Source organism: Sprattus sprattus (genome assembly GCF_963457725.1).
Source record: "Sprattus sprattus genome assembly, chromosome: 5".
Lineage (NCBI taxonomy): Eukaryota > Metazoa > Chordata > Actinopteri > Clupeiformes > Clupeidae > Sprattus > Sprattus sprattus.
This window is the reverse complement of record NC_137924.1, coordinates 22498940-22515823: the sequence shown is the minus strand read 5'-3', so window position 1 is coordinate 22515823 and position 16884 is coordinate 22498940. Positions and strand designations below refer to the sequence as shown.

The following is a 16884-nucleotide window of genomic DNA, read 5'->3' as shown; positions in this document are numbered from 1 at the left end:
TGTGTCTCCTGCATTGTCTCCGCCATGGCTCCACTAGGAACAGAAGGAACTGACAAATCTGATTGGGACACTTCACAAAGATGGGAAGGGATACAGGACCAACTCAAAATCAGTCAGAACATAGTTGCAAAAGTAATCAGGAATGAGCCACAGTACCAATAATCACAGCCGCAGTGGCTGTCCTCCTAAAAGGACTAAAGGTTGCGTACATGAAACCACTGTATCGTTTTGTAACAGCAACCTGCAGATAATGTCTTCTTTACATTTTGTAAAGCACACTATCAGTCTGTCTGTGAGACAGCCACGGATGTGTTTTGTGCCTCCACACTTTACACTTCATTAAAAACATTCACCCCAACATTTTCATCAAAGACAACAGCAAGGGGGGAGACGACGACAGTATGCAAAAATATGTACTGGACATAATGCATTTCTCAAATACTTGCACTCATACTGCACATGCAAATACCAGCACAATCTAGCTCAGAGAAACAGTCAGACAAGTGCTTGGGCTGTCAGTGGAGATCGGAGTTTCTTTGAGAGCTCAGGCAGCTTTCCTTTTCTTGAATGCCGTCCATAGAGGTTGATGTTACGCAATGTCCTTGGCACTGCAAAGGAGTGTACTAACTGCTGTTGTATACTATACCAGCCTAGGCCAAGAGAGCTATTACACACACCTGATTCTGTTACACTGGGTATGTTCAACCATAAAAGACTGCCGTCTCTCAACCAATATAGCTATTTTTCTAAGGTTATGGTGATGTAGGGCAATTCCCTTGTGTTGATAGGAAATGTTCTGAAAGGCAATTGCTGCAGCTGGAATGTCAAGGTTGTTTAGGATCCGCTAAACAACATAGGTAAATGTTATTTTTTAATTATGATAGCAGGGCTTCCAATGTGGTCCCTAATTTAAACGATCTGTGGTGTGTGTGTGTGGATAAATATTTTATAATTATGAATACAATTACTTACTGATCCTGGTGCTTCCAGAAACATAAAAAAGTAAAAGATCTGAAAGGCACTTTCGTGCCTGCAATCTCTCAACCTCAAGAAAGTATCTTCATAAGTACTCACCCTACACACACCTAAACACATACATGTGCACACACACACAGCTTTGCATTTCTAAACATCCCTCACTCACATCACAGCACATCTCCAAATCGTCAGACACACACACACACACACACACAGATAAACAAACACACAAACCCATCACCATGTCCCAATCTCTGCATATGCCTCAATCCCAAACACATATGCACTTATACTCATCCCTCAGTTCCACCACACTCAGACAGCAACACATGCTATCTGCTCTCTGTAGATGACTATATAAATCGAATAGAACCCTTTCCAGCCAGGTAGACATTATCAGCCTATGCGCGCAAACATGGGACGTAAAGGCACACTTATTTATATAGCACAACTCAAACCCAGGGGCCAATCAAAGTGTTTCACATCAGATGCAAAAAGTAAAACACATGCAGTCGTATTAAGGGATGGAGGTGGAAACAGAGAGAACAACATGCCCTTTTTCTGAAGTCCGGTTAAGAGACCGTTGTAGTTTAGTCTACTGGAGATAAAGCTTGAACTAGTTTTTTTCCCAAGATCTCGCTGGGATAGTAGGACTTTGATTCTGTCTATATTCTTGAGAAAATCAAAAACAGCTTTGTTGATTGAACTCATATGGTTTCATGAAAGTAAGATCCAAATATTTTAAAACACCTAGGGTTCTTAAAAGGTTCTTAGTATCTAGGGCTCTAAATGAAGCCTAGAAATTGTTTTGATTTAAAGGACTTAAATACTAAATCCTGTCTTTGAAATACATAGAATTTCATTACTGGAATGCAGTGATAATTCCATCAAAACACATGTGATCACTGTATCGATATGTAACTGCAACCCGCACAGTAAACACATTTTACAGTTTATGAATACATTAACCACAATATTTACATCAATGACAACCGCAAAGAAGAAACACATTATGCAAACATTTGTACTGGACTCACTGCATAATGCGCTAGCTCAAGTGTATCTCTGCTACCGCCATGTCAGGTCACATCATGTTCATTGTTCTAAAGTCTGATTTAATAACCAGTGGTGGAGGAGTTTGTAAGCAATCATACATGAAAAATAATAGTGTATTCTACCACCTGCACCACCTTGTACATTGAAATTAGCATATTAGCTTTACTATTCCACTACAGGCCTTTAAAATCACTAGCAGCAACTGAAACAACATAACATTGGATCAGTTCCCTCCTCTGAAGAGAGAGAGAGACACACAAACGCACACACACGTTAGCATGATGGTCTTTTTAAACTACATGTACTGAAACAAGGTACACATTCCCAGCACCTGCTACCCATTGTCTGTGCCCTAGTTAGAATGTCTTGTGGTCAGGAAATATTTGATGTGAACAGTAAGGCAGCTCTTACCTCACATACTGAAAGGCTCTTGTCTGAGATCCAGAACCATACACCTGAATGGTGAAATGAATATGAATGAGTGAGAGAGAGAGTCATTAATTAAACATGAATGGCTGTTGCATAAAATCAACATTATACGCCTGACTAAATCTGCAATGTAGACAGCTGTACCTAACAATGTCCAATCAAATCAGAGAGGGAGAAAAAGTGTGGCTGTTGGAGCAGGTTTGTCACAAATTGATCCAGTCTCAGAGAGACTGAAGTAATGGGTGTGAGACCAAGAGTGACAGAGACAGGGAGAAGAGTGGGAGAAGAGAAAGAGTGAGATAGACAGACAAATATGATATATAAAAAAAGAGAGATGATGCTCACCGTGAGGCCCTCACCCTGGAGAGCCTGCAGGATGAAGTTGCTCACCACACGCCCATCATTCATGTGCATGCGTGGGCCGAACGTGTTGAAGATGCGGGCCACTCTCACCTCCACGCCTTCCTACACACAACAACAGGGTGGCAGACAATCAATCAAACCAGTTGGGTTTGAAATCAACCTGGAGACTAGCTGCCTGTTCATCATTTAAACAAAAAACAGTCATACAACGGCGCAAGTATGTTCTCTGTGCTCGAGATTCACAAGACATTCCCAAACAGCTAACATCACTCAGAACCAGATTATGTGTGTGTGTGTGAATATTTAGCCTCCCGCTGACAGCAGGCAACGGTTATCATCTTTAACACCAGCAAAGCGGGGGGGAAGGGCCGAGCACGGATCAGCTGGACACCAGTGGAGCAAACATCAAAACAAGCTAATTAAAAGATCTGGACTAAAGGAATCTGCCGAAGCTCCTAATGACACAGCAAAGGATAAACATGTCAACATTTCTATCATGTCTGTTTGCATATACAGCCCAGCCTGACAGTCCTCATAAGACACATTGTATCTGACATAAACAACCTTCCTAGTTGATGACAGCAGGGCGTTATGTTAAGGCTGTTGTCATCTTGTGTAAGCATCCAAAACGTTTTCTGTTAGTAGGTGCAGTATATTCATTTTGTGTGAAGTCTAGTTTGTGAAGAGGGAAAACACCATGCTCGTGGTCACAAAGGTTAGCTCACACAAACAAAAATGCAAAACAATATAGTGCGTGCAGAAGCAAGGGGAATGTGACTTTGACCTGCATAAAACAACCATGGATTGTATTCCACGCAAGAAATATATTTTAGGAGATACTTGCAATGATATTCATGAGTGAATCCTAAGAGTGTCAGATTTTTCATAGTCGTGTCGCCCTAATTAGTGGAAGTATAAGTGCTAGATCTCTGAATATCTGCTGAACACTGAAAGAGGCAGTCAAGATAATTGCTGGGCGGATTTTGCCCGGGCACAGACAACAACAGGCAGTCTAACCAGCAGGGAAAGAGTACACTGTACAGGTGATGAATTACTGAATACTAATAACTAATGATTGCACACTTATGGCAGCACTGGATTTAGGTTCTATGAAGATGTGTGTGTGTGTGTGTGTGTGTGTGTGTGTGTGTGTGTGTTAGTGTGTGTGTGTGTGTGTATCTTTGATCTATGTAGATGTGTGTGTGTGTATCTATGACCTTTGTAGATGTGTGTGTGTATCTATGATCTATGTAGATGTGTGTGTGTGTATCTATGATCTATGCAGATGTGTGTGTGTATCTATGATCTATGCAGATGCTTGTGTGTGTATCTATGACCTTTGTAGATGTGTGTGTGTGTGTGTGTGTGTATGTATCTATGATCTATGTAGATGTGTGTCTCTGTATCTATGATCTATGATCTATGTAGATGTGTGTGTGTATCTATGATCTATGCAGATGTGTCTGTCTCTGTATCTATGATCTATGATCTATGTAGATGTGTGTGTGTATCTATGATCTTTGTAGATGTGTGTGTGTGTGTGTATGTATCTTTGATCTATGTAGATGTGTGTGTGTATATATGATCTATTTAGATGTGTGTGTGTATCTATGATCTATGTAGGTGTGTGTGTGTGTGTGTATCTATGATCTATGCAGATGTATGTGTGTATCTATGATCTATGTAGGTGTGTCTGTGTGTATCTTTGATCTATGATCTATGATCTATGCAGATGTGTCTGTGTGTACCTATGATCTATGTAGATGTATGTGTGTATCTATGATCTATGAAGGTGTGTCTGTGTGTATGCTGGGCAGGCACTGATACTGAGGAGAAGGGGAATACACTTTCAGACCTGAAGGAGTACAGAGAAGGTCAGAAGGCGGCTGCTGTCAGCGGCTATCAACCATCTACCCTGCCAATCGATAAAGGCAATATCCTGGGCAAGGATGATGTGAGGGTGAGGAACGAGAAAGGAATTGATAATACAGTAGATAGTAGGAATATCAAATTGCCAATGTCTGACAAAATGATGGAGACAGGAAAATACCAACTGAGAGGGGCGGGCTGATACAGAAAAGTGCCCATCTGCCCAACCTTGCTTTTCCCTGGGGCACTGGCTGGCAAAGGAAGAGACCAGTGAGAGGAAAGAAGATGAGAAATTGAACGAGACAACTGAGAGAAAAGAGTCAAGGAGGAAATAAATCAGCAGTAAATGCCCGAGCTGAAGAGACCATGACAATAGCGACAGGCTAGCTTATTAGCACATATTAGCTAAAAAAAATGATTAAATAAATGGCTCATCTCACACAGAGCCACTCAATGACAGCTCATAGCTGGAGAAAATTGTAGGCATAAAGACAAGGAGAAAGTCAGACAGTCGTTCTTCATTTCCTGTCGACCTGACAGCATATTTTCCTCTCTCCTTTTTCCAAATGTCATTGTATTTAAAAAAACAAAAAAAAAGAAATGGCAGACATAATTGAGGGTATTTCAATCCGACTGTATCAGTGATGGACGGTTAATGCCGAAAAGAATAAGGTGTGCGTTCACGAACACCGTCAGAGGTTGACAGCTGATGCGTCTGCATTGCTAGGGCGTGGCACAGCCCAAGATAAAGCAGCCGTCACAGCAGAAGTGACATATGTGCTATGAAAGGACATACTGATCCGATCAGCACCAGCAAAAGGCTGGCGTCAATCAGTTGTTGGGGAGCTGGTAACTCAAGCCATGTGAAAGAGACAGGACTGGCAGACAGAGGAAGAAACCATGTACTATGTGTGCAGAGAACCACAGGGCGTGAAAGTATATATAATTTGTTGGTAGAAAAAATAACGGGTTCCAGAAGATATTGTGGTGGTCAAGTCAGTCACTCAACATCCCACGTCCAAATGTGTCTAATTCTGGGCATTATTAGAAGCCTAGCTGTAGTCTACTAAGAAACCTTTAACACAGAATATTCAATAGCAATACATGTGTCCGTCTTCCACGCAAACAAAAAATATACTGGGCAGATATATGTATATTATTAACTTGCTACAACATCTATCACATTTTATATTCATTTTAAATGATTTTCAGCCCGATAATTTCACATCCCAAATTGACTAAGTGATATAGTCATTTCCTAGGCAAGTACATTTTGCTGTGTGTGAAGTGTGTGTGTGTGTGTGTGGGTGTGTGTGTGCACGTGCAACAAGATGCTGCTGTAATAGAGCAGAGGCTGCTGATATGGTGTTCAATGGGTGAACAATGGTCATTGATGTGGTTTGAAATGATTGTGGGGGCAACAATTAGTAAATTCTTGAATATTATGAATGTATAAAGGAAAACAGTTTTATTGAATTCAAATGCAAACAAGAGTCTATTATACTTCCCAGAGATCTGGAACATGTCTTTGTTAGCTACGGGTCTCTCTTGTTACACAGAGGACCTTGGAGGACTTACCTGCTTCATGTAGGCGTAGCACATGGTCTCAGCTACACGCTTGCCCTCGTCATAGCACGCCCGTGGACCGATGGGGTTTACGTGACCCCAGTATTCCTCATTTTGGGGGTGGACTTCTGGGTCTGAGGGAGGAAGGGAGAGGGGGAGAGAGAAAGAAAGAGAGAGAGAGAGAGAGAGAGAAAGAAAGAGAGAGAGAGAGAGATCTTATTACACATGTCTTACTGGCTGGATTTCAGGTAAGAGCCACCCACTCCCTTTTCCAAAGAAAACCGTAGCGGAGTTAAATATAATGAGTGCAGATGCATGACTGTCCAGCCAAGGCAGAGTTCAGATGATCCTGCTTACCTGTGTCTAAATAAACGCCCATCGTCTCAAGGTTTGTTGACCTGCCACTCCTACTGGCCAAGCTAATGCGTAACACATACCTGGCCTGAGCTCAATTACTTCCTATCACACAGGGGCAGGGTTAAGTATATAAGTTATGGGCAGGCGGCACTGGCATAAGCTGAAAGACTCATGGGTGGGAAGATATACTGCAGAACTGAGAACAGTAGCTGGATGCATCATTTATGGAATGACAATGTTTTGCCAATATTATACAACTCAGACTACAGAAAATAAGACTGGAAGCATGACATGTCTCTGGTTAAATTTAGGAGCTGAAACTGCAAAGTGCAACACACCACACACACACACACCACAAATCACACAACACAAACACACACAAACACACACAAACACACACACACACACACACACACACACACACACACACAAACACACACACACACCACAAATCGCACAACACACCATACCACATAGAACTGAACTGTTCCTATCTATCCTGAACTGTTCCTATCTCTTCTCACACCATGTTTCTGTTTATATAGAGAAGGATGTGTGATTCTCTCCTTATCTAACTCTACGACAGACAGTACACACAAAATGGCAGGGAAAGAGCAGAGTGATCAAATAGCACAATCATACAGTCCAGAATAACAAGTTTGTGTGCTTTGATGGATAACAGCACTTCAAATTTGAACCTGATTCTCAGAATTTCAATGCAGAAGCTGTACCCTCTTAATACATTCAGAAGCAGAGGTACGGCATTTTGATTCAATGTGGTGATTGGAGTGAGTGGCCCTGGTCAATTCAGATAAAAACGCAAGCCTGTACATGCAGATACCAGAGAGTTCACACATTTCTCTTATAATAAGAGTATAATTAGTATAATTCCACTATGAGAAACGTCAAATAGGTTCTGTGTTTAAGTAGGTTTAAAAAAAAAGAAAGAAAAAAGAAAACCGCTAAAAAGTTCTGCATTTTGACTGGTAGTGGGTAATGATGAAAAATATGCCCGCCTGTAGAGAGGGGCCTCCTGCCGAGGCGATACTCACCTCCATACACCTCTGATGTGGAGGCCAGGATCAGACGTGCCCCGACACGTTTGGCCAACCCTGTGAAGCAAGGCAAACAGGAATAATCAACCATCTTACTCTGCCAGGAGAGAGAGAGGCTGAGCACTGCATACTAATGAGGGAAAAATATTCTGAGAGCTGTAGAGGGATGTAGAGAGAAAGAGAGAGAGACAGAGAAAGACATACAAAAAGAAAGAAGTGGAGGCATGAAAGCAGACAGAAAGAAAGGCAGAAAGCAAGAACAAAAAGAAAGAAAGAAAGAACTGAGCAAAGGTGACTTGATAAGATGAGAACCACGATTTAATCCAAATTCAGGTCACATTTGCTAGCCCTGTTGGCCAAAACTGGACAAATGATGGATCATGATTTTACATCCCTCCCTACATTACATCTCATCTGACATCTGGACACTACACCACTGTGCAACAGAGCCCCCGTGTCCAATAATCTACCAGAACCTGGCGTGCTGGTCTGAACTGATGCCACCAGAGGTCACAAATAAAGGTGCTCTAATGAGAAAGGCAGAGCTAGTCAGGACATTGGCTTCATTGGACATTCTTCTTTTAAGTTCAATCCATGTACATCCACTCTACTACCTACAGTCTCAGACAGCTGTCACTGTTAGGAAAGGTACATGAGAATAATAAATAGTGCCATTTCACAGTAATCTTGAACAACACACGAAGTACGGGGCAAAATGTAAAAAGCCTGGCTTTTGTTATCCAAAAATACACAGTCAGACCATTCATTTAGAATTGTACTGTAGCATCCAATAATCGAGTGACGGTGAGGGAACATTGTGTTCCTCCTTCTCAGCTAATGCACATCCTAGACCTTAACTATGGCAGGCTTCACATATAGATATTTCACGGAGCCGACAGATCAGATGCACTTTATTACTCCTTCAAGTAATCCTCCAAAGGAACACAGCAAACCCCACATCTGTGATTCAAATGCAATTAGGATGCAATACCATGTAAAGATCCTCTATACCAGCTGCCTACAGAGGACTCGAGCTCAGAGCCTGATCTATGGGTAGATTGACACATCCACAGAGTTCCCATAAGCATGAGGCATGAAAAGACCTTATGGAAACAAATAGAATAATTTCTCCCGGTTTCTCCATTAAACGTAACCACAGCACTGCTACGAGTACTAGCACCACTAATAGGAATTGCAAAAGTAATATGGGTGGCCGCAGTGGTATTGGCATTGGAGTAGTACTTGTATAGATACTGTCCGTGGGGAAAAGGTTCTAGAAGTTATTCATATATATACACGTATATAAATATAAAAAAAAAATCATGCATAGTCTGGAAAGAAACACAGAGAAAAGCTCCCATTACAACTGAAGTTTTATAATTGGAGCAATACATAACCTCAAAATCATAACAGCTCCGGAATGGCCTGGCTCTATGGATGAAGCAGGTATTTCAAAGATGCACTGGAAACACCCCCCATATGGTAAACCAAATATCCTAACCCCAACTTGATTTGTTCCTTGTGTGCCATTACCTCTCTACAACTAATTGTGGAGCCCTATATGCCATGGTTCCTCTTTGTGTAGACATATTTACTACACTACGGCCGTACATTTACTGATTAAGCTAGCTTACAACTGTGCTTTAATAGTTCTTACTTGTTTTGTTATTTTTTTGTAAAATGAAATAAACACCTTAAGTGGTAGCAACAGCTGGAGCTAGCTATTTCAGCTTTAATTAAGCAAACATGTGCTTAGTCAGAGCAGCTTGCACCCATACAAACAAGGCATCACATGTAGATCCACAGTTCTGGGGTGTAGATGTATCTCCAGACAGTCAGCCAGGACACATTTCACAGAGTGATGAACAGTTTGCTAATGCCTTGATTTACATTCCCTGCAAATGATTACATTTAATTTAAAGTGTCTGCTAATTAACTCATTAAACAATGAAATTATTTTTAATAAGTTTAACTTCATTAACGGTACTATAATCGGTTGACTCACCCAACATATTCAAGGTCCCAATGGTGTTGGTCTTCAGTGTTTTGATGGGGTTATACATGTAGTTCGGGGGAGAAGCTGGAGAGGCCAAGTGAAAGATCTGGTCCACTGTGAGAGTCAAAAAAGAAATAGAAGAATGAGAAATAGAGACATAGAAGTACAGGAAAAGGTACATTTAAAGAGAGAGAGTCTTTCAAAACAGCTATGTCAAACCAGATGAGAACTTAAGCAGTATAAAGGATGGTATGAAGGTCTACAAGGTTTGTATGAGAGAGAAATGGATTGTCTCAACTCTATGCCTATGTAATTGTCTTTGTAAAAGAACAAGCAGACTTTCTGCATTGCTATTGTGAATGTGTCTATACGTCAGCATCGGACTTGAAAGGTTCAGAAGGATTTTAAAAAGTACCTGGAGAGTTTCAACCAATAACATCACAGTTCAGTCAAATCATTTAGTATAGCTATAAAAAAAAAAACTCAAATTTGTTCAAGTTTGGCATCCAGTAAAACTATATCTCTACCATTTGCAAATTTCTTCTGAATATCTTCTTCCAAACCTGCCCTATAAGTTGCCATCCATCCCCAGTTATTTCACTTCACCTTTCGCCGAGAAAACACTTTAGTCAATAATCTATAATAGTCAATAATATAGTCACCACAAAGGGAAGAGAGAGCACAGAGCACAGTGAATAATGAATATTCATTAGTTCAGTCAAACAGCCACATTCATAAATAAGAGCACAGGAAACTGAGAGAATAGGTCATCTTAGCGCAGTCCGATGATGAAAAGGACCTGCAGGCATAGTGACTCTCTTGGGATCCGGGGTGCTCTTGCCACGGAGGTAAAGGAAACTCACGGCTTAAAGGAGCGGCTGGAACGCTCTCCCTTGAGGCCAACTCTGGCCTCAATTTAAGCCAGATAAATCTGTTGGCCAATTTTCTTGACAATCTACTGCCACTTTTTGTCAATGAGTTAATGATTTTGTTGAACTATTACATTTTGAGAGCCCCGCTGTGGCTGACACAAGGGAAATGCTGAAAGGTTTTCGGTTTAAAGACTATTGGCTGCTCTATGCCTGAAGGTTGCATAGCATAATTGTTTTTAGATTGGCCTGATTCAGTGCGCAATAACTGTATCTAATTGGTGCCAATTATTAAAGGCAGGATAAAATATATAAATGTGTGGCTGGCTTGATACTTACAATAAAAATGAATCACAGATAAATGTCAAGCAAACAGGTGTGCATAATAATTAAGAGTAAACATATTTGATGTGCTGTGTGTGACTGAGGAGAGTATTTAAATACATTTTTGTACAGTCCCTCTCCTTGGTTTGTTTATTTATTTATTATTTATGAATTACTATATGCATGATCCACACACACACACACACAATCATCGCAGTATGTACTCAGGCTTCCTTCAGTCTCACAAACACGCTCACACACAGTCCAGCAAGGACACCACGTCTTGGCTCGCCATAGGCAGATGAAATATTCATTTCAAAAACAGGTGACGCTTCCTTCAAGGCCAACTTTCCACATTCCCGCCGAGATAAGCAGCACAGGCACAGGAGTGATGCAGATCTGGGCGTCTCACACCTGTCGCTGATCGCTGACACCATTTCTGCTCTGCTCTCAGCTCCTTTCATCACCGCCTCTCTCCCTCGCTTATTAAGCCTCTTGTCCAGACTGTCCCACAGCACCCCCCCTCTCTTCCTCTCTGATGAACTTCTTGGCTCCTAGCTCAAATGCGTCACAGCTCCCCACCCAACCCCGCCTTCCACTAACCTACAGGCGCTTCTGTCTGACTTTGATAGAGGTTATGAACTTTTCTGCAGCAGGTATTAGCCAATATATTTTATCAAACCTAATCCTTTTTGAGTTCGTGCCGAGGTAGTAGAACACCTACCAAAATCTGCTCTGCTGAGCATCTGGCGCCCCCACAAAATGCACCATGTTAAAACACTGTGGATCATTTCCTCCAACCCTGCTTGCGGTCAGTCAGTTTGTCAACACAATACCCTCTCCATCCAGACTGTCCTGGCTGGAGATCTGTATATCTTGAGCTCAAAGATGCCATCCATGCTGAGATCACCGTCTGTTTGACCATTTCACACCACATTGTTCCAAAGGTCTATTTGCTGATTGCTTCCTCCCTCTTTTGCCCTCTCTATCTTTCTATCTTTCTCAGTGAGTGAGTACCTCTGTTTGCTTCTCTTTGTCCCTCAGTAAGTGCTCTTTCTTCACTCAGTGTGGACACATGTGTCCAATTTCCGATTTCAGTCCGATTTAAATTGGAAATTGGACACATGTGTCTCTCCAAATCTAGATTCCTTGTGTCCGACTTGAGTCCGACTGGACTCCGATGTAAACCCCTGGATACACGATTCGATTCCGCTGGGAATTGGACTGGGCGCGCATGTGTCTCTCGAATCTAGATTCAAATTGGACAACAACAACTTTTGCACGTGCTTGATATCCTGCCCACAGGCATATACATGCATCATATATGTCTATGATATGATAATCGCTGCTAGACGCTCAGTTCTTGTGCTCCCTCTCATTCACGTTGAAATACTGAAACCGAAACTGAAACTTTGAAACTGGAACGCAACTGTTTGGGACAGAACGCCCTAATTCAGTGAACAAATATTTTCATATTACTTTTCCACCAGTTGTTAGTCATGTAATCCATTCATATTGATGTGAATCAATCAATACTAATACAACTTTAACTGTGGTGTGTTTTTGTTTCATTTCATAACGTATTTACTGTATAATCAATGGTAGCAGATGTAAACATTCCGCATTTGATTTGAACTGACGCGGCCAAGATCTGGATTTGTCACTGCCATGTGCTTTGAGATAGAGCAGTTAACCCCCCATGGAGAGAATCGGATCGGAGTACTGCCATCATGTGCCCGCACTGACTGTTCACTAATTTGTTCCATCATTTTCAAGGTAAGACTCAACTCCTTAAAGAAACACAAAGATCTGGTAGCTTCCCCTTCATAATTGGTTTTCAATTGGTTGCAATCTGCAGCCTCACCACTAGATGCCACTAAATCCTGCATACTGCACCTTTAATACAACCGTCTCCTTACATAGCAGATACCGTGCCAGAGGAGAATTAAAACGGACTCACATGCAATCCATATAATTACATTTTTAGGAACTGACAAAACATTTCAAATACAGACAAAAAATAACCAAGGTGAAACAGAAGCCAGCATAACCATCAAGTGCTCAAAGAGGTCAAACAATGTTGTGTCTCTTGTGTGTGGTGTATGGGGGGTGATTCTCCCTTTGAATCTCCCCAGAAGAGGCATTTCCATTTAGGGTAATTGTTGAAAATGCTCATAGATGATATCCATCTGCCAATGTCAAGTCTATCAACTATGCTACCTCATCCTTTTTGGCAATAACATCTGTGCGTTTTAATGTAGGCAGAAATGTATCGCTTTTAAGTTGGGAAAATGTAGGATGTTCATCCCAAATGGATTTAAAGTGCTTATTGTATGAATTTGACTGAAGAACATGCATTCCAACGTGGTAGCACTCCTCGAGATGGAGAGCGAGATGAGAAAGCTACAAAAAGAAAGGGGACATTGGCCCTTTATGTTCTAAGAAAATAAAGTGGACTAAAGTGAAACCAGAGCCTGCTACCTCTGAAGTAAGATCCAAGCGCTGATTCATTCCACTTGTGTGGCTGTTTTCATCAAGATAAAGAACTCAGAACAAATATAAGACTGTTTTCAGAAAGAGCTGAAATAAAGATTTTAGTTAAGAAGGAGAAACAAGGCACGACCTTTCCTTCTTGACTATTTTTAGGTTAGTAAGTTAAGCACACAGTTAGGGCAAAACTGACTGCCGAGGCTACAACATCCAGAGCATTTTGCTTTCTTTACCTCCCTTCCTTTATTTCTCTACCTTTATCTGTCCAATATGACAGCGCTGAAAGAAATGCTATCAAAAAATAAGCTGGTTGCAGTCTCCTTGGGAGGACAGACAGCGAGGGTGGAACAGGGGAAACCGAGACAGCTATCCGTTTTGAGACCGAGAGGTGTGAGGAGTGAAAAGCAGGGGGGGGTGAACCATATCAACAGCCACTCATTCTGCAATTTTCAGGCAGACTGATGACTGTGCTCTGCCTCTCTAGAGAAAGACCAATATGTCTTCATTGAAATGCAGGCGGGGACATTTCTGGGAAAGATCACAGCAATAATTGGCTGTCATAGAAAAACTGTCCGTGATGTCATTTGGGATTTTCAATGATTATGATCAGTGTCCCATCTAATCACAGTGTTGGGCTCGCAGCTGAACAATGAGTGCGGGGAAAGACAATTGGCATATGATGAAAGTGATTTGTCATGTTCCGTTAACTGTCCTCTTTTGTAAGTGTCCAAATTAAGTTCATATCTAATGTAATATCAATAATATGATAATGTCCTTATTTCATGAATTAATGAACACTGAAGTCTGTAATTAACATGCATGTAAAATAGATATGAACCTCTGATAAAAGCTCCTACTTTGTTATGTCACATATTGCAGCATCTTAAGTACTTCAGTACACGTCAAATAAAGTGCCTTCTCTGCACAAGTTAGTGAGTACTGACAACAAAATACACATCTTTATATACACACACTCAGTTGCCAGTTTATAATGTACACCTAGCGAAAAATAATGCAGCATACTACAACAGTCCTGCAATAAATCCCCCTTCATGATTGTTATGATGCTCAGTTTATGTTGAGACAGATTCAGAGAGGTGGCGATCATTTGGGAGGATGTAGTTTGTGGTGCTGTTAAATTAAATGCAAAAGGTGTTTCTGCTTTTCAGCCCATCCTCACTGATTAAAATGGGGAGGTCAAAATAAAGGTGAATTCAACAGCAGTACAAAATCACCACAAGGTTGACTCAACAGCTCTCTAACTTAGTTTAAACAAATACTGAACACTGCAGTTTTATTGCAGGACCGGTGTATTAGAACGCATTCGTTTTAGCTGAGTGTTCATCATAATATACACTCAGTTGCCAGTTTATCAACTGTAGATGGATTTGTTACATAAAGACAAACTGTATTTCCATACATTTCACCTACAGTGGTGCTCATCGACACAATTTTGTGACTTTATGTTTTTTAAACTACTGCAATGGGAATGAAGCAAAGTCTGCTTAGAAACATGAGATTCCTGTTAAACTGGAAAATTCTGCACACACGACTGTCAGTGGAGCAAGTCAAACCTGGCCCTCTCACCAATGCAAGAGGTTGAAACACACACCCTTCCATCAAATTCAAATTTGACAGATCCGGTCAAGAGGTATAATTATTCTTATGAATAATTTACGTTTTGCCATGTTCTGCTCTTGTGAGCCGTTGGTATGCTAATGGTCGGTGCCGTTAATGGTTCGATGGTAAAACAGCGGAGAAAAAACTGAATACCCAAGGATGGATCCTGAAGCAGAGTGATTGTCCAAGGCGTCTGAGCCAGGCCTCTTGGTGGCGGCAGCCTGCAGGGATAAACATCCCCCCCTCCAACACATTGTGAAGTCAGTGTCTGCAGTGAGAATGCTGAGCAGACGAGCTCCGTTAATAAAAGTGTCTGCTGTTACTAAACAGAGTTGCCTGTCTGGATTATTCCTAGTGTGGTTTTTCCAGTAGTGTACTAATGGTGGGTGGTGCTAATGGCTTGATGGTGAAACAGCGGGTAAAAATCGCAGTGAGAATGCCAAGCAGACGTGTGTGGCGGCGTCTCTGCTGTAGAAAGGGGTGGAGCAATCGGTAGAAAGACCGTAGAAAGCCCTGGCATTACATTCCTTTGTGGGACGGGCGTTGGTTACTAAACCGTTTCCTGGGACTGTCCAGTCTGTGACCTCGGACGAAGGTTCACAGTGATAGTTTCTGAGGTTCATGCGTACGTGTTATAGTGTGTCTGAATCGGTTTGCTAACCCCTACAGCGGATTTTCCACATTGTTTGAAGTTCAAATTAATGTAGGTCTGTTTGATTTTCCTCCTGAAAACCTTCTGGTGGACAGTGGGCGTCGGGAGACCTCGAATGTGGAGATGGAGGAGTTGTGCAATTCTTTTGAAAGTTTTTTTTTTAGCACTGAGACTAAAAGTCAGAGCTATGAACTCAATCTGTAAGAAGGGGGTTGGGGTGGTGGAAGCCCTAGATTGACGGATCGAATGTTTAATGGTGTTGTCTGTTTCGATATCAACTCTCTCTCAAACGCAGCTACATCTGGATCAATAGCCTCTTTAAAAATCTGAGGTGGTGGGAAAAACACAAGCTCCTCTGGCTCAAAGAAAATGGGCACACCTGTTTTAGCTTTCATCTTTTTTGGGTAAACCTCTTATCTTTTTGAGGAGTAAATTCTCTAGACAAGTGTCATGGCAATGCATCTGCACCACAGGCTTCAGTCTTCTATGGTGGAGTGTGATGCTGTGACTTGGCGTCTCCACATCACGTAACTGAGTCACATGACCACCAGCCAGGTAATGGCTTCTTTTGGTAAGATTTGAACTGAGAGCGTTAAATGGACTACTTTTAACCTTTACTGTTAAACCGTGCCGATTTACCAAGACATTGGACTGCTGTAAAACACCTGCTTTTAAACCTGTGAGTAATTTCCTTGCGAGAGGGTGAGTGCACGCACCAACCTCGCAACGTTGTTTACAATTGTTTGTTCGCAATGGCGTTTGACCACCTAGCGAAATGCTACATGTTTTAAAATACAGAGTCCAAGAACAACAAGCAGACGGACTATTTCGGATCCACAAAGGTTTATTTAGTAAAGTAGTAAAGTCAAGAAGTCTCAAATGTTTACCTTCTTCTCCTGGCATCTCTGGCGGCAGTGTTAAAGGGGCGCGCACCTCCACTGCCAAGCCTGATATGCGGTTGTGGCCGACTGGGGCGCGTTCGCGCACTGCGCTCGTGCGTGAGCGGACAATGGTACTGTCCAATTTACATTGATATTCGCTCATGAAGCGTTCTGGTTTTAATATAATGACACGAGTGTGATGGTTGTTATTTCCTGTATTAGGAACATTTCTTTTCTGTGCAGTTAATGTCTTTAATGTGTCTGTAAAAGCATGTTCTGTATTTTTACCCCTAGTTTTTGCATTAATGGGTTGTTCCAATTACTTAGGGAAAATGGGTGTCTTGAAAAGGTCCAGTGTTTTCAGTCTTCAGGAGGCCAG

General features: G+C 41.6%; 1 protein-coding gene across 1 annotated transcript in view; it reads right to left on the bottom strand.

Moving 5' to 3' along the window:
- Positions 1–16884, bottom strand: part of uxs1 (UDP-glucuronate decarboxylase 1) — a 48959-nt gene that overhangs the window by 10649 nt on the left and 21426 nt on the right. The window contains exons 7-11 of the mRNA XM_080838649.1: positions 9679–9783; positions 7671–7730; positions 6274–6395; positions 2809–2928; positions 2446–2489 (exon numbers count right to left, since the gene is read on the bottom strand). Coding sequence (XP_080694775.1) covers positions 2446–2489; positions 2809–2928; positions 6274–6395; positions 7671–7730; positions 9679–9783 — 451 coding nt within the window. The remainder of the gene's footprint in view (positions 1–2445; positions 2490–2808; positions 2929–6273; positions 6396–7670; positions 7731–9678; positions 9784–16884) is intronic.